Source organism: Anguilla rostrata, chromosome 15 (genome assembly GCF_018555375.3).
Source record: "Anguilla rostrata isolate EN2019 chromosome 15, ASM1855537v3, whole genome shotgun sequence".
Lineage (NCBI taxonomy): Eukaryota > Metazoa > Chordata > Actinopteri > Anguilliformes > Anguillidae > Anguilla > Anguilla rostrata.
In genome coordinates this window covers 21,027,171-21,049,365 of record NC_057947.1, presented here as the reverse complement: position 1 = coordinate 21,049,365, position 22,195 = coordinate 21,027,171, and the positions used below count along the sequence as shown (strand labels likewise).

The 22,195-nt window shown below is 42.4% G+C and overlaps 1 protein-coding gene across 5 annotated transcripts in view; it reads right to left on the bottom strand.

Moving 5' to 3' along the window:
• Positions 1–4,039: 4,039 nt before the first annotated feature.
• Positions 4,040–22,195, bottom strand: part of LOC135240391 (nck-associated protein 5-like) — a 186,524-nt gene continuing 168,368 nt past the window's right edge. For 3 of the 5 annotated variants that reach the window (XM_064309802.1, XM_064309801.1, XM_064309803.1), the window contains 5 exons: positions 19,169–19,477; positions 16,762–16,883; positions 15,547–15,679; positions 14,325–14,482; positions 4,040–4,421 (listed from right to left, as the gene is read on the bottom strand). In XM_064309802.1, the coding sequence (XP_064165872.1) occupies positions 4,149–4,421; positions 14,325–14,482; positions 15,547–15,679; positions 16,762–16,883; positions 19,169–19,477 (995 nt within the window). In that variant the 3' untranslated portion in view covers positions 4,040–4,148. Of the gene's footprint in view, positions 4,422–4,670; positions 4,754–14,324; positions 14,483–15,546; positions 15,680–16,761; positions 16,884–19,168; positions 19,478–22,195 lie in introns of those variants that run through there. The other 2 variants (XM_064309804.1, XR_010325670.1) reach the window with 2 other exon arrangements.

The window sequence follows — 22,195 nt, the reverse complement described above, 5'->3', positions numbered from 1 at the left end:
GTAGTAAACTCACAGAGGTATGCAACTCTGTTGCTGGAGGACTGCTGGTTCTGCTGCATTCCGATGTTAATAAGCACTTAATTAACCAATTAAAGTAGTTGATTACAAAGTTACCTCAGCTGTTTTTTGAGTCTGAATTGGTGGGCGTTTAAAGGTGGAAACAAAAACCAGCAGATGCTATGGCTTTCCTCTCCTGATCTAAAGTATGTATCAATCAACATGGGTATAAAAACTGAAGGGCTGTGGGTTTGAATGGTAGACTTAAATGACAACATACCCTAAAAAACCTCAACCTTCAGTAAGCAGGGTTTGATAATTATAGGACGGAGTGTAGCACAGTGTGTAAGGAACTGAACTTGTAACCGAAAGATTGCAGGTTCGATTCCCGGGCAGGACACTGCTGTTGTACCCTTGAGCAAAGTACTTAACCGAAATTGCTTCAGTATATATCCAGCTGTATAAATGGATACAATGTAAAATGCTATGTAAAAAAAGTTGTGTAAGTCGCTCTGGATAAGAGCGTCTGCTAAATGCCTGTAATGTAATGTAATGTAATGATAAGTATCTTAAAATAATGATAATAATGATAATTATGATTATATGTGATTCATTATTATACTGTACCATAAATATGATAATTATGATACCTGAACAGAAACCATGTAAGATATTCAGAATGTGATTTACATAAACCCAACTGCCTTCATGTGTGTTTGATGAAGGCAGCTGCCAGGTAAACAGTAATAACGATGGTGCTGGTGCAGCCAAGGTTGGTCCTCAGCTAGGTCTGGATGTGTTGCTTCATTAAAATCAGCACACAGCCTCTAGTCTGTTTGACTCAGGGAAAAGACGTCTGTGCCAAGATACCCCCGGACCACCTGCAATAAAAGACCCGAGGCTCTCGCAGACCGAGAAACAGAACAGCTCCCACATCCCCGGCGCCGTCCGCGCCAGGAGAGGCTCGAGGAAACGCACGACTGACCCTGAATGCGCCAATCAATGCAACGTGGCCTTTGCAGTCTGGAGCAGGAAAAAAATTTAACAAACGAAACGGATCTCCTGTCTCAACTAAACCCGTGTTATCATCTAAGCGTGAAATATCACACCGAGTGAAAAAACTGACCTTTTAACTGAGGAGTGCCTTCTCTCGGCTGCGGGGCGGTTCGGAAATGAGCGAGGCGCACGGACGGCAACGCGTAAATAGATAAGTGCGTCATTCGCTTTTAAAAGAAAAGACAATACCTGTTGAGGAAACATCAGCAGTATCGCAATGTATTGAATATCACATCAAATTGATTCTGGATTCAATTTTCAATGTTGCAGTACTTTATATGGGAGCATTCCTGCTGATAGACCACATCTAAGCCTTTTTGAGATATTGATTATGAGCATGAATGTATACTGAACATTCTAGTTTAACATGGGATTTAAATATATATATATATATATTTTTTTTATATTAAAACATACGCATTCTTTTTCTTTTGCAAAACAAAAAACTTTTCATTCAGGAGGTAATAAACCATACCTTTGTAAATGCAGCAACCACCACTGTACACACCATAAACATAACAAACAGTGGAGTATTTGAGAAAGGAACGTACTGATGAGGATCATAAACATAAACCCATTTTAAAACTTAAAAATGGAAATAGTTTTATTTCTTTCTGACAATGTCATTGCATAAAATATAGCATAAAAGTCTAGTGTAACAGCCAAAATTGCACAAATCATTACCAAAGTAACACTGTTGGTATCAGATTCTCTTTAAAATGGAACAACGGAGGAGAAATCAGAAATAATACAATTACACCACTATACAGTTTCATGTACAAAAGGTAGGTATAAATACATAACAGCTAGAAAAATACACTTGTCCTTTGAAATAGACTCTCCATACATATGAACAGTTTTGTAGAAAAATTGAGACAAAGAAACACAGTATTGTTTTTTGATTAGCACCCATTAAGATGTGTGAGATTTTGGAAATTTAGCATGATGCTCCCAGACCCTACACTGAGTTAAGATGATGGTTGCAGTAGTAGATTTAAAAATAAGAACAATAAAACATTTTATGCTAAAATATCTACACACTGTCACACATGGGAGCACAGACACATTTCAAATAAGGAAGCCTTTTTCCAGAGTAAAACATTTAATAATGTAACTATAGTCCTACTGATATTTTGAGACACTTAATTGCATTTGTCAGTCAGCATTGCCTGTTCGGATACTGTGACTGAGCCCACCCCGAGAGATATTTCTGAAACATTCAAACCAAACACTTCATATTTATATGAACAACAACAAAAAAAAAAAACAGAAACAAATAACGTAAAAGTATGTTCCAAATGACGAAAACAGATGTCTGCATTTAGTTAGATTATGTATAAGACTGGAATGAAAGTACTAGTGTTGTGAGATGACACAAAGTTTGTGGTTAGCTGTGCAGTCTGTGCATTCTGGTGATGTCATTTGTTTTCACTATTTCATATTTGTCTTTCACATGAGGCAAACCATTTTTCTTCATAATTACTAGTTAATCACATTTAAATCTGTTGTTGGTTAATTTTCCCTGAGCTACAAACATGGCCCTGTCTTTCCACAGAATGCTGTGTAAGTATTCACAGGGGCCAGGTGCGGTACGGTTCTGTGATCTTATTTTATGTTCACAAGATTAATATTAAGGCTCAGGTTCCATATCATAGCAACCTAAACTTGGAGTAAATTATTCTAGGGAAAAAGGGGATGCTTTTTTCCCCTATTTGTCACAAATTGTACTTTAATCACACTTATGCCATAACTTCAAATTCTCAAATTATGTATTTATGCAAGAGTAGAATTCAAAGCAAATATGAATGCATTTCTTACACAAGAATGAATAGCTGTAATTACCAAAGCATTTTAGCTGAATGTGTAATGGCACATTGTGTTGTTTAAGAAAGGAACACAAAAACTCATAAGGCCTTATGTTAATGCATTACCTGGAGACCACAGTGTATTGGGGAGTCTAAAAAATAACATTTTGTAATACCCATGTACCTACACATAAATTGCTCAAAGAGCATACTATGTAAACACATAGTTATTATCAATGCTGGTTCACAGCATTATCAAATGTTTATGCCATTCTTCTTACTCCAACACCACCTGAAACTTCCCCTGTACGTACAGAAAGTGCATAAGTGGTGCGTTATATGAGTTCATGAGTAATTAGGTATTACAGAGTACTTGCTTATGTCAATGACAGTGTAATTACACAGGTGCAAGAGTCACAATAATGTGTGACTGTGAGGGCTATTGTTTTTTAGTTATTCTTGTGGTTGCTCACTGTTTTAAATTGGTAGTGTTGTGTAGTTATTTTGTGTTTTCTTAGCAAACTGGAATGGAATGGAAGCACAATCACAACTATGTGAACATTAAACAGATTAAGGGGGCTAGTATAAAACTCCTGCTTAGTCTTTAACTTTTGTTATTCACACAGCATTGTGTGGTTAATGCCTTTGTGAATGGCTAAATCTGTAGGGTAAGTCATAAAAACCAATAGTGCTCGTTCAAGTCTGCTCAACAAAGTTAAGAAGAATATGGGGAGGGTTGGAGAGCTGTTTATGTCTTCTCATAGCTATGCAGATATGCACATCTTGACACCATTCCACCAGTCAATAGCACACATCTACATTTCCTGCTCTTCATATCTCATAAGATTCTGTAGCTTCCGTAGTACCGCATTCAACAGTAACATTTGCCCTCAATGTACTTATGTAAATTCACATAAACTAATAAAGGGAGGGAAAATAAGGCATTTTTTCATGTCACTTCAGATGTTCTAATTTGCAAATGTGGGCGTCGGCACCGGGTGGTCCATTTGTATTGCTTTCTGTTCCTTGTGGTCATAGTTGCTACAACTATATTTCACTTACAATTCCAAGGAAACATTGTACAGTATTTATTACAGTGCAACGGTAATGAATCCCCAAACGGGATCGAGATTAAAAACCGCATTAACCTGGCAGATTTCATGTAGTGTTGTCCTTTCTCCCCCCAGCATGCTCCTCTCTGTTCAGCGTGGACATGTTGTCCTCACAGAGTCTGCGCTGCTCTCGGTTTAAGTGCTTCGTTGGCGGGACAGATGAGGTGTCCGGGTGGCTCTACACGTCGTTGGACCCCTGGCTGGTGCAGGAAGAGAAGCTGTCGTACAGGGAGTCGCTCAGGGACCCCAGGTTGTCCACTCTGGACGGGGCCGTGCCGGTTTGGCCCCGCTCCACCCCGTCCCTGGGGGGTTTCTCCTCGCCGGCCCTCCTCTGACCGTCTGGGACGACCCCCCCGCCGTTGCTGTTCAGCTTGTTGAGAGACTCCAGGGAGACTCTGGAGAAACGCGTCCTCTTCTTCGTGCCCGTGGTCTCGTCCGGCCCCTTGGTTTTCTGCAGGGGGAGGAGACGAAGCCTGGTGTTATTCATTTATTCAGCACTCAGAGCTACAGTAAAGGCTACTAAATGAGAAGGGCAAACACTAGAAGCACTCAGCTTGATTTTAAAGACGTAATGCCTCATACGCCTGAGAGCTTTCGTTGCAATCAGACTGTTTTTTAGTGCATGCATCGTATTTATGCCCACTGTTTTGTTAGAAAGTTGCATAACCGCCCAAGCAAAAACTTGAAAATGTACACTTGCCTCCAATATATATACAAAGGATTGGACTTGGCACTCCTTCAGATATGGGGAATGGGGCCATATGGGTAATTTAAAACAGCAATCTAAATGTAGAAATGAAAAAAACAAATAAACACTTGTAATTTAATGGTCACCGGCATAAACTTAACTGAGCAGACAACTGCAACAAGACCAAAAAGAAAGGAAACTCAAGCTAATTTTATCCCGCAAAATATTAAAATGAAGTAGAATATTCTTCAAGCATTCTACAAAATATTAAAGCAAAGTAGAATATTGTTCATGCATTCCATTTATTTCCTCATTGCCAAAATGAAAATTGAACCAACCATTCCGCAAAGTCTAATTAGAATTCTATTTAATTATACTTAATTACACACTGTAGAGAATTATTGATTACAAAAGACTACCAACTTTGTAAAATGATGTGAGAGAAAGCTGCAAAATTTTTATAAACGATATTTTTAAACAATATGGTAAAAAAAACATTTTAACACTTTTCATAAAATACATACATACACTTTCATAACACATTCATAAGACCTTTATATTAATAAGCACTTTAAACAATCAAAAGATTGTCACAGTCTTACATGTCAAATAAGACTTAACATCACGTCATAGCAGTGTTAGTTATGATATAGATGATTATACAGTGCCATTTAGTAAAGTATGTCAAATGAAATGTGTGTTTCCTAAAGTTTGTTTATTATTTGTTGAGAGTTTTGGAAGCTTTATGAAGTTCTCATACAGTAAATCTCTTGTCCCGTTTTCCAACCACAAATTGTTCCCCATTCTACCATAGGGAATTAAACACTGTGGAATGTTTTGACAACTGCCACTAATAAAAACAAAAAATGATAAATGGATATGTTTGGCCAACCTCTCTGGTGGAATCCTAATGTTAAAAGAATAATGAGTCACTCTGTAAGAAATGACTGCTGTCAGAAATTACCTCTGAGCCTCCAAAACCTGTTCCCAAACAACAGCAGTTTTTGTGTGTGTGGGTGTGTGCGTGCATGCGTGTGTGTTTTATTATCAAAACATGTTTTACTGGTTTATGGTCAAAGTCCATCCACTGAAATAACTTACATTACATTTTCATGACATTTATTTGGCAGACGCTTTTATCCAAAACGAAAACACGGCCACTTTTATCCAAAACTTGGCCTTAGTTGATGACCCATTTCAAACCATCTGACATCACATTGGGGGGCTTCTGAATTCACAACCACCAATTACTAATGATTCTGATTTTTATTACAGAGCTAAGCTACAATGACCCAGGTAGCCCCTGAAAATATACCATTCCAAGAAAAGAAAAAATAAATGTACCTCTCCAGAGGGCTGTTATGTATGAGGTCAGAGAAGCATTTTCAGTAGCTGCTCATCAAGGAAAATAAGGAGAAAAACACCTCCAAGCTAAACTGCCTGTCTTGAATCTGAACTTTAACTTCAGTTGGCAACAAATAATGCAAACGTTGAAAGCACAAGCCTTGAGTCCACCCTCAACCTGCTACATTCTCATTTAACAGCCCTCAGACATGCATGCTTTTCTTTTTCTCTCAAATCACACCACAGCAACTGTAATCCTGAGATTACCTGCAGGACCCAATGTCAAACCACAGCTCTGTCAGTGTCGATGGGAACATTACATAGACCACTTTCCCAGGTAATGGCATTATTACACTTTTTGTGCTGTGTTTCCCTCTTGATAGAATTCCACCATTTTCCAAGGAAAACCAATAGCCAAACATGCAAGGATTTGGACTTGTTGGCAAATCATCAAATAGGTAGCAGTGAAATTTGCTGGCAATTCCCACTACCCACCCTATCTTCCTTTCTTCAAATTCAGGATACTCCGATCACCTGCATCATTCTGTGATAATACAAGTGATCGGATTCCCCTACACCACCCCTCCCCTCCCCCGCCCATAATCACATGACAAGAGCATGCATATGTCTGGGATACACTGGGACCTTATCAATAACCTTCTTCTTCTGGCTGCAAATGGTGGAGGTGGGGGTGGGTGAGACGATCAGAAATGCACTGATTTGGTGATGGGGGGGGGGGGGGGGGGGAGTCGCTAAACAGCGGTGAACTCATCTTGATCTGATCTGATATCCACCTCAAAAAGTCAATACCTGAGGCGGGAGCTTATTCTCCCGCAGAAATAAGCACCTCCAAATGCTTACGACGAGGGTCAAAGGGGGTCAAAGACTGAAATGAGGAACAACCGCATATTTACAGCCCTCCCCGTACATTAATGGAGGCGATGCTAGCCCGAAGCAATATCGAGAGTAACATGGAAAATACGATGCTATGTACTTCTCTTTTTTTGGCGCCTCGTGCTTTTACAGATTGTGGGACTTTGCCATTCGTCGTTGGGTAACATTTGACCTTGAGAGCACCTTAATTTGCGCTTCTCTTTTGTTGCTGTGCTCCTTTCTGTTTCTCTGCTAAGAGATTGGCTTGTCAGTTGATGTGAGGCGCTCACAGTTGAGATGTTTTGTGCGGTGGCTGACCGAGTGATTGCTGATCGCTGGGACGGATGAAATCTGCCGCTGCCGGTGTTCGGGTACGATTCAACTCGGAGAACAAAGCACATCCATGTACATTCTATGTCAGCATCAAAATCTACATCCCAAAGTGTCTCCTTCCAGTGTAATGACTGCAAAATATATGCACAATGCGCCAAGCTCTTCATAACAGGCTTATTAATGAACCGTAATGATCGAAACACTGACGACAAGAGTAAAAGATAAAAAACTACAAAAGCATCAAACATTTAAAGCAATCATGTCCCATTAGAGAAATGTGTGTTTTTACCACAGAATGCTGCACCTCCAGGTAAAAAATGTGAGATACTGACTGTATTTCATTTAAAAAACAGTAAAAAAAAAAAAAGAGAAAAACATGACAAAATAATGACAGAGAGCGAGAAGGTATCTGGCTTCTATTAAGTTGTGTTGACAGGGCAGAAGCCGTTCTGTGCGCTTTGCTGGCGGTGATTTGCGTTGCAGGAGCGAACGCGGGGGCAGCAGCTTGTTGTGCGTGATTGTGAGCGGTGATTAGTGTGCGCAGCCAGTGACGCTGAGGAATGACAACTGGCGCCCCTCCTGTTTTCCAGACAGCACAGGGATCTATTCTCTTACGGTGGGAGAGAGGTCCTTATCTCTGATTGGGCTTGATTCCGCAAAACACAATTACTTGGGTGAGGGGAGCAGCCTGGGAGGGGGCTGTATCTGAGAACCTTTCCAACGATCGACTTCATTCTGCAGAACGCCGTAAAAAAGGCTTCTGGATGCAAAGGTTCGGTGGCAAATAATGAAATGTTTTGCTCCTCTGAAGACAGGGGCGGGGTAAGACCCAGAGACGATGATGTATGAATCCACAGGAGAAGAACCTGACATGTGGGACATATGACTTAATAAACGTGAAGTAAACCAGAGGGGATTTCTAAAACATGTTTTAAATTGTCTTCACGAGCTATGGCACCAAGGAGAAAGCTACCATTGTTCATGACACAAAGTACTTACACACACACACACACACACACCACAAAGACACGTCAAACACATGAACCCACAACACGCATATGCAGATTGTCAGGGGGAGACAGGAAGAGATAAAATTGTAAGGCAATAAAAAATTACCTCAACTAAAAACTGTAGACTGCTGAATCTAAGTTCAACACAAAAGAATAAAGATTGGATAATGGTGGGATTTTAGATTCAACAATCTGAAAGGGAAAATAAATTTACAACCATTTGGGAAAGACTATCTGCCAAAAGACATGCAATTTTTGGTCCATCTACCTTCTAAAGGATGGTTATAAAATCTACAGGGAAGAAAGATGATTTCATATGAAGAAATGAACAACATAAATGCTGTTATCTCTATGGTAACATCTACTGTAGCATATCTTGCATATGCCAGGCAGAAGGGTTAAAACAACAGCCCTTTGCCTTTCTTTGCAAAAGGCAAGAGACTCCCATCGTCAAAATTGAGATGCGGGCACGTTATCAAATGGAATTACATTTTATGTTAATGGACGGATAAACTACACAGAAAAAAATCATTATGCATAGGACATTTCCCACCACCACACTAAATGGTATGGTGGCATGCCCAGCTCATCCACTGTTAAAAGTGTAAAATCTCTATTTGCAGCACAGTTTGCGACCGCATGCTCCATTCACCCAGTGGATCGGCTACGCGTTATCGCGCCACGCATTAACGGATTTCTGTGTGCCGCTGCGAGTCACCGCGGTTTGGAGAGAGGGGGTGTTTTCACGGTGCGGGAGCGAGGGAGCCAGGCGACAGGCAGCGGAGGAGGAGGAAGAGGCTGGCGAGCCAACTGGCTGCCTTCGCCATTCACTCCATAACGGCATTCTCTTCGGCTCAGCTTGGCTTTCCAGCAAGGGGAAAGTGCCAGCCACCATTCACACACAGCGAGGGGGAGCCGGGGGAGCAGCCAAACAGCACTATCAGTCTGGCAACTCGCTACGCAGGACTACAAGCAAAAACATGCTCCAATCAGGGACAAGGTCTGAATCAACACATAGAGTGGACTACAGAGCAAAGGTTTTCATTATATTTAAAATATAATGCTGTTTTTAGTTTGCCTTCTCCTTAATGGCAGACAGCTTCTGAACATCCATATCATTCTGTACTGCTGAGGACTGGCAATGTCTGGAATGTAAGGACATTACTGCAGGGAAAATTTGGTACACAAATAATGTCAGAAACTCTTGTCATCTGGACAGAACTGCATTAGGGTTAGGCTTAATTTTAATTAGTGCTGATGATTGCTGAACTCACGAAACTGTAATTGTGGGAGAAATAAAATGTGTTTAATCATGACTTACAGTTAAGGATGATTTGTGACTGAATATAGGTCCAGTGCAAGGCAATGGAACATTCTTAATTGACAGGGTCATGTGTGTACACAACAGAATGCAGCCAATGCTAAATCCTCTTGCGAGTGCTTTACTGGGCTCTAGTGGTGGAATGCCGCTACTGCGGGAGCTGGTCACTTGACCAGTGAGTGAGACAGTCAGTGGGCCAATGAGTCAATCAGCTAGTTGGTCAGAAAAATCACTTACTCGTGAAGTACTACAGCAAGCAAGTCAGTCAGACAGTCATGCTATTGTATTGGGGTCCAGCTTCCTCCAATCACAGGAAAACTAAACATCCAGGTAAGGAGGAATGAGAGGCAGAGGGACACATCTCTTTTCCCCTCCTTGACCCCTGCCACAGAAAGGGCGGAGCCAGGCAGTTTCCCCCAGTCATTCCTGGGGCGGGGCCAATCTTTATTACAGATCAGGCACGGGACAGGAGGGAAGCGGGGGGAGGGGAGGGGGGTGAGGAAGAGGAGGACGGCCGCTAGCGGAGCTGTCAGGAGGTGTCGGGATGATGAATGGGGGCCAGCGTGGGCCGAGGGGACCACTGATGGGAACCGCCAAAGTTCACATCACTCTCCTGAGTGCTTGTGAAAGGTTATTAAAGGCACTTAAATCACACCGCCGGCCCCTTCCCAAACTGCCTGAACCAGCCAGCAGCATCACTGATAAGCACTCAATACGCGCACGCGCACATGCACACTGACACTCAGTCACATGCACACTGACACTCGCACATGCACACTGACACTCACATGCGCACATGCACACTGACACTCACACTCAGTCACATGCACACTGACACTCACACACGCACATGCACACTGACACTCACACTCAGTCACATGCACACTGACACTCACACACGCACATGCACACTGACACTCACACTCAGTCACATGCACACTGACACTCACACTCAGTCACATGCACACTGACACTCACACTCAGTCACATGCACACTCACACTCACATTCAAACACACACACACTCAAACTCACACTTACACACGCATTCACACACACCTTCCTGATTTCCTGGAAGTGCTTGCGGTGGGATGAACATGAGAAGTTGGTAACCTGCAATATGTCACAGTACTACTGGAAGACAGTTGTGCTTTAAATAGTGAGATATTAATAATCTGCATTAAGCATTGATGCAGTTACTTAATTACAGAGCATGACAAGCCTTTATTATTCATAACTGTTCAGGGCGTATTGTGGAATCTTGCACCCTTGCTCGTAAAAGGTAATTTCAAGCAGATTCATCGATTTAATATCAACTCGCTGAAGAGAAAATGGTAGTTTTAATATGAGTTCAGCTAAAAATAACAATCTTGGAAATGTTCATCCATGGTTAAAATCATTCTGATCATATTTTAAGAATTTACACTGAAACCATTCCATCATTGCACATCATTATTCTAATGGTTAGCCATGCTGTCATTCCCTATTTTCAAAGGTTTTTCTTTGATGCAGGCGTGATCTCTACTCTCAAACCTCTGATCCTTCACCTTCAATATGTAGCTTCTTTTGCACAGCTTTGACCTCAAAATCATTTCCCCTTCCTCCATTCTTCCCTCAAATAGACACACAAATACCAAAATACTAAAACATGCTTCCACACACATGCACACAGACATGCACACACAAACACACACACCCATGCACACACACACACATGCACACAGGCACACGCACAGACATGTGCATACACATGCACACACACACGCTACTTGTTCCTTCGACTTTCTTGAAGGAAACCAAACCTGTTGTACTTGAGTTTTGTCTGCAACAAGCTCATTGATTTCGCCTCTGTGCAATTTTTAAATCAGTGTTTCTATTCTCATTTTGCCCTGGTGAGAAGAAAAACAGTGGGACATGTGGCACCCCACTACACTGACTGTATGTAATGTGGCAATTCTACTGTGGACAGGCTGGGCTGATAAGGAACAGACTGTGACCTGAGCCCAGTCTTTGCCAAAATGCCCATCAGCCTTACTATGGGAACATGCCCTACCATAAACATCACAGACAGACAGCATCCTTAAGTGTGTGTGTGCATGTGTGTGCGCGCATGCAAGTGTGTCTGTGTGTGCGTGTGTGTATGTGCGTGTGTGTATCCGTGCACGTGTCAGTGTCGATGTGTGCGTACTTATTTAGGTTTGCGTTTTTAGTTATGTGCATGCGCGTGTGGTCTGCGTGTGTGTGAATGTGCACGCACATGCACACAACACATACCCACACACACACGCACGCGTGCACACACACACATCAACATGCATGCACACCACACACATGCATACACACACGCAGGCACAAGCACACACACACACACATGCATACACACACGCAGGCACAAGCACACACACACACAGCACACAGACTGAATGCTGGGCAGACACACAGCCCTGGGCAATTACTCTACCTACTGAGAATCCTCCAGCATGGCTGTGCATTTCAATTCGGCTCCAAAAAAGGGCTGTTTGGGTTGCATACAACTAGCAAGTCTCTGACAATTACCCTGGCTTAGCAGACAGGATGACTTTGCCCCTTCCCCCTCCAACACACCCCACCCACCTCTTCAAATTGGTTAATGAGGAGCAGCAAGCTATAAACAGAGAAGACCAAGAAGTTTCTGATGAACTGATCACAATCATGAGCCTGTACATCCTGGTTTAACAAGCTTGCCAATTTTAATAGGGATCGGCCCATTTTCCGTAACTGTGACAAACAATAGCTTTATCGGTGCATTCCACATTTAGTCATTTTATATTGTAAGAAATAATTCTGATTATATTCAGTAATTATGACTGTCAAATACATTGATGGTGGGTTTTTTTTTAAATCATGAAACAAATGTTTCTTTCAAGAGAATTAAAAAGATTTCTGTTGCTAGTGGCTCAAAATAATTTACATGAGCATTCTTGTTTAATTGCACAATACTGTCAAAAACGGTTTTTGGATACATGATTGGATAAAAGGTCTGCAGCTCCCCTTGAAAACACTGTTATGATAATTCGTACTGTTACTTTAGAGAGAAAAGCTCCAGTTGTCTAAATGACCATTTAATCCGCCCCCCTTTTCTGCTGTTTTAACATCACAGCAGCTTCCTCTTGGTCCCCTGAGTGGAGAGACGTTTTCTGCATGTGCACGCTTCGACCCCCCCCCCACCCCGTGCTGTTACTGTGAAGTTAGCTACGTGCCGGTAAATGTCATGTGACGCAGCGGGGACAGGGAATCTTATGCAATTACGCGGCTTTCGCTACGGAAAATTCCGGTTGGGACAATTCGCCTCCGCAGTGCAAACAAAGCCATCCTGTGGTGGAAAAAAACCCAGAAATTTCTCATTGTGACTGCCACGGCAGTCTGTCAGCACCTGAGATCAGCACACTTTGTGTACAGCGCAGGTAAGATGACCTTGTGATTACAGTGTAATGCACTGTAATTAGACAGTATGCGGAAAAGTAAGGGTTCTGCAAATGTAAACAAACAGCCTCACTGTTTTTCAAGAAGCAATTGCTGCATAACTAATGCGATTATACTGAAAGGTTCAGGCTTGGTTCAGGGAGGTGCTGGGGTTATTCAAATGACACGAATAATTCTGCAAGCTTCATGCTATTAATATTCCATAACGGTAACTATCTGCAAATATAGAATTGCTACAATGTAATCACATAGTTAATTATTGAATTAGTTGAACTGTCCCCTCTGAACACCTGAAAAAGGAGATCAGGTTAGTGCTCCACTCCACATTCACTTAGATATTTCCTACTGAGCAGAAGTATGTATTCCACATATTCTAAAGTGAGCCGTTTTGTGGAGACATCTTCCCCCGCTGTTTCCAGGGAAGGCCATAAATCATGCAGCTGGCACTGTGCTCTCGTGTGACCGGGTCCGGTCCCCACGCACAAACAAACTGCCCTCCGCCTCACTGAAAAGTTAATAAACACCAGGGCCCTGACACGGCCCCACCGGGCCTGTTTGCAGATACGCACGAGCGCTAAAATAATGCATAGACGGAAGTGGGAAATGCTCTCCACCACAAGGACATTTTCCTCAGCAGTAGTCTAAGAAGTCTCTCGCTAATGGAGCTACTGGGATCAGACATGAATTGATTGAATCAGACGTAAACACATGATAATTTTTTATGCAGTGCGCCGAACGCGTGCATACATTTTGATAATATAAACAACGTTTAATGGAGATTTGGGATGGACCTTTTTCAATATTTCTGACTGGCTGCCAAGCTAATAAGCCTAAGAGCTCTGAGACGGTCTATTCACGGGGTGGACACAATTAGATTAGCCTTTTTCAGCTTTAAATACATTCCACTGATAAGACTACTGTTCTTTCTTGACATTCCATAAAAATGCCTGTTCTGCAAGCTGTCATAAGGAAGTGCGTCACGCCATTTGACGAACAGACAATGTGATGGATCCTAGACCAGCTGGTCAGCCATCTGAAGAATCATCAATTATGCTCCAATACACCTGTCCCTACACAAGCCAGTGACTCTTCCCCACACTTCAGGCTCAGATTAAATCAAATCTAAGTTCCCCATTTTTTAAGCAAACGTTCACTAACGTGTGTAGGTTAAGATTCAGATTAATGACAAACGAAACCTGATTGGATGCCTTTGTGTGCCAGTGCAGAAAGCACACGCATCAGGCTAAAATGGCACATTCGTGTGAGAGTGGGAGGAACAATCAGCGCATCGTATGGTGGTAGGACACAAGGACACAAGACTCACACTTTGGGGATCTCCAGCGTTGCCCTCAGTGCCTGGCGAGCTGTACTGCGGGACGGCTGTTTGCTCCTCCTCAAAATGCGAGAACACTTCCTGTTGGTAGTAGTCCATGATTGACAGCCGGTTACCCACGCTGCTCCTCTTCATCCCCTCCTGGTCAACTGCAGAGAATGATTGGCCAAAAATTCAGCCCAGCCTCACTGAATCTTGCTCTTGGCTCACCAGAAACTAAGTTATACAAAAGCTGTGACGTGTTCTGTACACAGTATTTACAGTGGAATTGCTGAAAACATTTCATTACAAATGAAAAAAAAATCAATCAAAATGACGCAAAGAAAAAGTCTTGTGAAAAAGTTTTTCAATTTACTCAAAAGGAAGAATAAATAGGGATAAAATCAGTGAAGGGCTGAAATACAATGCTAATGATGACAGAAAATTACATTCTACAGCTCATTACAATATCAATTATAATCCATAGATTTTTATTTTAAATGTGTTTTTTCCCCTCCTTTTTTTCTACAATTTGGAATGTCCAATCATGTTCATTGAAACTTAAGCTGTCGATTCCTGTCAGCACAGACATAAGCTGCGACTTCTTATTGCCCCACAGTTCACAAGTCAGGCTCATGCCATGAGTTGAGCTGGAGGAAGACACCTAGAGTTTAAATCCAGAAAAGAACATGTGGGTTGTGATTGACCAGTGGGGGTTGCTGGCGAGTGATGAGACTCACCAGCGACCCCCACTGGGAGCTGTGATGAGGGTTATAGGAGACATGCTGGTAGACTACAACACTCCCAGCCCTGGGTGACACTAGAGCCAGCTGTGTGTCACCCTGCGGGGCTGCCGGCCACAGTCTACACCAGAGCGTGGGGCCCGTCCATGCACCGGAACAGTGCCTTAGCCGGATGAGCCACCAAGACTTCAGAACTTAACCTGCAGGTGTGTTATGTAAAACTTGGAATGCATTCAGCTGCCTGAAGGTAGTAAGACAGATGCAATATTTTGGTGGTAGATTATCTTTACATTATACACAATGTCTTATTCTGAGCAGTCCTAATCATTTGAAAATCATGGCCTTAAGGGACAAAATGTGAGCAAAAACATCTCAATTATAGTCATTTCCTTCAGAAAGAGGCTTATGTAACCAAGGGAGAACAGAACAGAAAAACCTCACAGGTTCAAATGCATGGACGTGCATTCAGCAATACAATCTCACTGACCCACCTGGTTTGTTGTTCTTGGGTTTCGGGGGCGGAGTCTCACGGGAGGGGCGTGTCACAGAGGTGTCGTCCTCGGGGCCGGTTTCCACCTCACTGCCGCTGCTGCCGGAGTACGTGCACACGTGGAGAGCCCGGTCCTGTTCCACACACCAGACAAGACAAGGGACTTTAAGACCGGCTTTATACAATATACCTACCCTTTGGGGAGACAGAGGCTTCAATACTGATGCCAACTCCCCTCTCTCCCCCTGCTAAATGCCACGTGTTCAACAGAAATTAACTCACCAAAAGCACACTGACACTGATCCTGCTATGAGCCCCTCTACTACCAAACACACACTCACACTGATCCTTGCTGCTATGCGTCTAAGAGTTATTTTCATTAATTGCAGCAATTTGTTAAAAAAGCGGACATTTCACTTTAAAAAAATCATGAACTTTCATAATGTGTCACAGGCATATAAAAATAATTGCAAAGTCAATTTACAAAGTCATAAAATCACACGTATTTTCACCAACATATATAAAGTGAAGGAGAGAATATTCTGGAATGCTAATGCAAATCTTGTTTAGTGTTAAAACTACCAGTTCTTATTCAAGTTCTCAGTCTATGTAATGTAATAAAGATGGATGATATTACATTTACTAAATATACATATCACTGATAAAGCTAAACTCTACATCTTTCAGACTACATGTGTCATAATTCAAAGGAATGTGCACTTAGGAATGTGCAGGGAGAACTAGTCCAGTCTTCAATTTACCTTCTAAAAGAGAGGGGGAGAAATTATTTCAAAATATTTACATTTTGTTTATAAGTCTATGTATTTATACATATTCATTGTACATTAAATTAAAATGGCCCTTCACAAGTGTGTACCAAACAGTCAGTAAGATCCTAAATCTAAACCAAACACAATTTTGGTGTTTAAATAAAAAATTGACTTAATATAAAATGGCGCTTCATTCTGGTTGAAAAACATACATTTTTCAATGTATGTTTACAGTATTGTGATCTGCAAAGAGTTGAACCAGGCTAAATTCTCATTTGGGCACATATGTAGTGCCATACATGAACTAGTGTATTTTACTGAACACATGATAATTTAAACTCGTAACCCAGGATGATCGTGGCACCCAACCTGCTGACTGAGTGCAGAAAGTGGCTGAGGAGCACGAGGGACACACCCAAAGAATGGGGAATGGGATTGGCTCTTACAGAGGACAAGGCGTGGTCCTTGCTGGTCTTTCCCTTGTCTGTCTGGTTGTCATGGATTCCAGGGGTCTGGGTGGGGCTTGATTGCGATTCGCTCTGGGTCCGCCTCTTCGGGTTCATTAAACCTGTGGCGTCAGTAAAAAAACAAATCACCTGGGTTCATTTCAGAGCAAGCAGCAACACTGAATCAGCAACACCAGCTCTTCATCCATTCACATGCTGAAACGCACCAAGGGGAAAGTGTCTGAACAAGTGTTCATGAATCAGACTTGTAAGAATGGTTTGCTTGATGTGTTCTGAGTATAGAGCAGCCAACTAAATACTGTCCCTGGGGTCCAATTTCAAACACTTTCAGACTCATTGCGGATAAGCCAGAATTAGACGTACATATTAAGTGACTGTAACTTGGGCCGCCAGCCCAGGTCCTCCAGGAACCCCAGGGCTTGCTGCTTTTCACTGCTACGCACAACTTAATCAATCAATTAAGCAGCTGGTTACAGTCAAGTTAATTCATCTTAGCTGGTTTAGTGGGTCTAAATGATTTTCTGATTTTATGGTGAAAAGAAAACCCAAACAGACCATATTGATCTCCAGAGAACAGACTAAGGTGTCCTTAAAGGATGATTTTCCAGGACATGAGATCCTAATATTGACCCCATACAGAAGCAGCCATGGGAAAACACAGCAACAAGCAGCCATGGATGGAGGCGTTCATCAGGAAAGCAACGCTTGGGCCCGTTTGACCCCCAACCCACTGCATCCACTTATGACCTGTTGCTAGGAACCTGTTTGTCCATAGCTCACATCAGCTTGGCGTCTTAGGCATGCAACAGGATCGGGGGAAAAAAAAAAAAAAAAAAACTCAAGCAAAACAAATACGCAGCAGCCCACTGTCACCTTGAGTGACAAAGCACCATCCATAATCACGGCCAAGAATTTCAATGATTATCCTTTTTTTCCTCCACCGCTCTTTTTCACTCCTCGATGTAAAAAAAACCGCATTCTCTGACAGTATAATTAACTGCGTCTCTTTTGGCAGCGGTGGGAGAAATTTGCATGGAGATCAGGGGTGTTCTTTTTCATCTTATCCCGCACTTATTAGGTGATCTGTTGCTGTAATGTTTCGCCCCGATTTGTTATAATGACAGGCCCTAATCACGGCTGTGGTGAGAGGCGGAATTGAGGTCAGGGAAGGAGGCATTCACCGCGCACGGGGCCGCATATCGTCTGGCTGCAATCGCTCCGTTCCGTGAGGCGGGGGTTGCTACCCGTAATTACCAGGCCGGTCATCCCCCCCCCCCCCCGTCGATCTCCGCACGATCTCCCGAAGCGGCCTCTAGCTGCGGAATGCCACGTGCCGCGTTTAGAGATCGGGACCGCCGTTGCAGGGTAAATCGTGCTGGGTCCCCCGTTGAAACGATGTAAGAACGCTTTGCAAGGGGGGAGGGGGTGTTTTGCTTTTTTTTTTTTTTGGGGGGGGGGTGGTTGCGTGGTAGTTTTCCGATTAAATGAGGCAAGGTGAAAACCGTAGGGAGGTAAGTATGGTGGTTGGGGGGAGGGGGGGATCTGGCAATGAGCGAGCCGTCTGTGGCACGGGGGAGCCTGCCAAGATGTAAAAAGGAGCATGTCAAGCCCCTGCTGCTCGCTCCGGTCCGCTCCAACCCCTTTCAGCGCACGTTAAATACAAACGCGCCTTGGCAGGCATGCAGAAAAACACATTGTGAGCAACAAGAGGACTTGTTTTCAGCTTTTTGTCGAACGCATATTTTTAGCATTGGACTGAGATCAAAAACCAACTAACGCTGGCCTCTACACAAAATGCTTCTCACCCGGTCGGAGAATATAAATGTGAATCAATTACAATGGCTTATTAAATTCACAGTGTTTTTTAGCTCTGTACAATAAAAAAAATAGGATATTCCTGGGTACATGTATGTGACTGAACATCCTTCCATACTGCTTTCACAACATTTCACATGTTCTTTAAGGGTTTAAAATCAATCTGAAATAACACAAATCTAAATCAAACCAGTGCACACTCATACACTTTCAATTTGTAATGATGTCACATTTGACCTCTCCATACCAGGTGCCGTAATACCCACAGCAAGATGTTTTTGTCCCACTTGATTGATATGCAATAAAGCCTACCTTTACTCTCATAAAATGATGTAGCATGTTATAACCAGCCATGCCAGTATGATACTGTCTTCAACAATTGCCAATAAGTGCATATATATTTTTTCAAAACAGATTTAAAGAACTGATTCAAAATTATCGCATGTAGTTCAAGAGCTATTGCATGTTCAACTCAATGGACACTCCCACATTTCTTCCTTCAGCCAATCGCACTTCACCAGCTCGCTCCCATGGCACACCGCAGTTGTCAGGTAGGTGCTTTGGGCCTTACCTGAGGTGCTGGGTTTGGGCAGCCGGCTCTGTGGGTCAGGCAGGTCCTTGCTCCCGGTCATAGTGGGGTCGGAGAGAGACACGCCCACGCCGCTGTGGGGGCGGGAGCGTGTTTCAGGACGAGAAGGCACTTTCCACCTGGGCAGCAGGGTCGGGACAGGATCCTGAGGGGCTTCAACGGGCGTGGCCAGGGCCCGCTCGGGAGTGGACGCAGATTTGGTGAGGTGCCGACCGGTTGCCCGGGCAACAGAATCGGGGAGGGGAAAGGTCCCGATGCCGCTGTCCAAAGTTCGCGTCTGGCAGCTGGAGCCTGAGGTAGAGGAGAAGTCACGTGATGGAGGAGGAGGGGCGGAGAAACAAGGGACCACTGGAGTCACAAGCAACGAAAGGGATTGTGGGAAAACAGGCCATCTTGGAAGGGTTCAAATAACACAGAGAAAAACACAGGAAAAGACACAGGAAACAAGACAGTAGTAAAGCATTACTTTGCAGACAGTAGTAAAGCACATGAGCAAAGCACATAAGCATGTGATCTGGTTTTTCTCTTAATGCTCAACATGACCACTCAATCCAGACCAGTCATGTAAGGTTTTATATATATATATATATATATATATACACACACACACACACACACACACACACATATATATATATAAAATGACATCTTTATGTATTTCTGAAGATTTTAATGCCCAATAACAATTCGTTTGTGGTTGACCCACTAATACTTAAAAAAAAAAAAAAGGACTCAAAACTTGATTCGGTCTTAAATGAAGGCAGGTGAAGACAACTTAAATAAGAGCTTAATAAAATACTCTGACCCTTCTGAGCTCTCAGGATGTTTGGTGTACTCAACAACCATGGGCTCTTCCTGACAGCTGACTGAGGACGTGAAAATAAAGATAAGTCTTTTACAAACTTATGTGGAACGTTATAGGCAAGGCAAGATCGGGAAGATCGAGAAAAATTTCTCAGAACTGCCTGTAAGACTTTTCAGGTATGCAGAGCAAAGCCCACGTATCAATACAAAGGAACTGCATAAAGGTTTAGTGACACTGAAATAGTGATTCACTGGTTCACTGTGCAGTGTTGCTTACATAGAAAAAATCTGCATGGAAGAGCCTTCAGGAGGAAACCTTTCTTGTGATCTCACCACAAAAGTCAATGTCTAAAGTATACAACACTTACATAAGCCAGAGATGTTTGGTAAAAAAGTACTGAAAAGTACTGAAAGTACTGTGTGGCCACAACCACAAAAGGTCCATTTGAAGGAAAACCGAAAAATAACATTTTCAGAAAAGAACACCTTACCAACCATTAAGCAAGACAGTAGAATTATTACGCTTTGGAGTTGTGTGGCAGCCAGTTTCACAGGAAATATTGTGCAAGTGGAAAAAATAATAGATTCAACTAAATATCAACAAATCCTAGAAGCTCATGTCCCAGAGTCAGTGAGGAAGTTGAAGCTGAAAAGAGTTTGGATATTTCAATAAGATAATGATCCAAAACACTACAGAATCAACCACAACTAAAAGGAATGCCAGAGTAAGGTTTTAGAATGGCCCTCACTGTCCTCTGACTTGGATATTATTTAGAAACAGCAGGGAGATGTCGAACATGCATTGCATGCAGGAAGACCTGAAAATATTTCTATTTTCTGAATTAGAAGGATTTTCAAGGAAGCACAACCATGTATGGATGTATGGTCTACGGTGGGCCACAGTCACCTAAATTGTAGCCTGGCCCACCCATTTATCTTGGCTGAACTACCAGACTGTGAATGCACCTGGGTGATTCTAGCCCACTTAGATCTGGAAGCTGAGAATTCTCCCAAAGAAGGTGTCATTAAGTACTGACTGACAGGGCACCCAAGCCTCACAGAGTATTATCAAAAATCAGAAATTATTTTTAAAAAAAAAATGTCTGACCAATTTGAAAAAGAATTATTTTACTTCATTAACTCAACACAATGATGTTGATTTGAATCATGAGGATCCTGATGATATCTTTTTTTTCCAATTCAGAGAAGATATGTTCCTAATCTCATCTCCCTCATTTAGTCCTCAGCATGGTCACGAATGTCAATCTGTCCCTGATTTTCTCTTCACTCCTACATTGTAATTATGATACGCAGGGGAGACAAACAGATTTTGCACTCAAAAATGTTCCACACTGTGTGGTAATTTAAGGGCATTTACGCAACAGATGGCTCTCTTTTTCCTTATTTTTCATTCTGCTGTTTTGAAGGATCCTTCTCAGAGCGAAACAGATGGATTGCCATTCACTATGATCCAATTATTTGTAACCATGAATGATGCTGGCTAACGATTCCTTGCTAATTGCTGCATAATAGCCAAAACTGAAAAGGAAAACACTACATATATTGGTAGAGTATCATATCAACAAGGCAGATAAAAGACATAAAAAAGAACAGAGCGGATGGGATTGAATGACAATGAATAATAAAAATGAAAAAGCCTGGATGGAAAAGATGAGAGATAATTCTATTAAGTAGCAACACAAAGTCAGCATCACATTCTAATTTATTTCTATGGTGGTATACATACCAGTTTCCCACCTGTGACACAATAATAAAGGTAAGATTATTAGTTGCACTGAATTGGCTTGAGAATATATGAACAAAAGTATCTGAACAGCCCTTGGTCTGGGCTGTTTTTCAAGGTCTGGGCTAGGACCCTTAGTTCCAGTGAAGGCAATCTTAATACTACAGCATATAATAACATTCTATATTCTAGATGATTCTGTGCTTCCCCAACATTTTGGGGAGAACCCTTTACTGTTTCAGCATGACAATGCCCCCCAGACACACAGCAAGGTCAATATAGAAATGATTTTGTCAAGAACAGTTTGGAAGAACTTGACTAGCCTGCACATAGCCTTGACCTCAACCCCATCCAACACCTTCGGGATCAATTGGAAAGCAAGTCAGGCCTAATCGCTCATCTAGTATAAAGCCTTCCCAGAAGAGTGGAGGTTGTTATAGCAGCAAAGGGTGGAACAACTT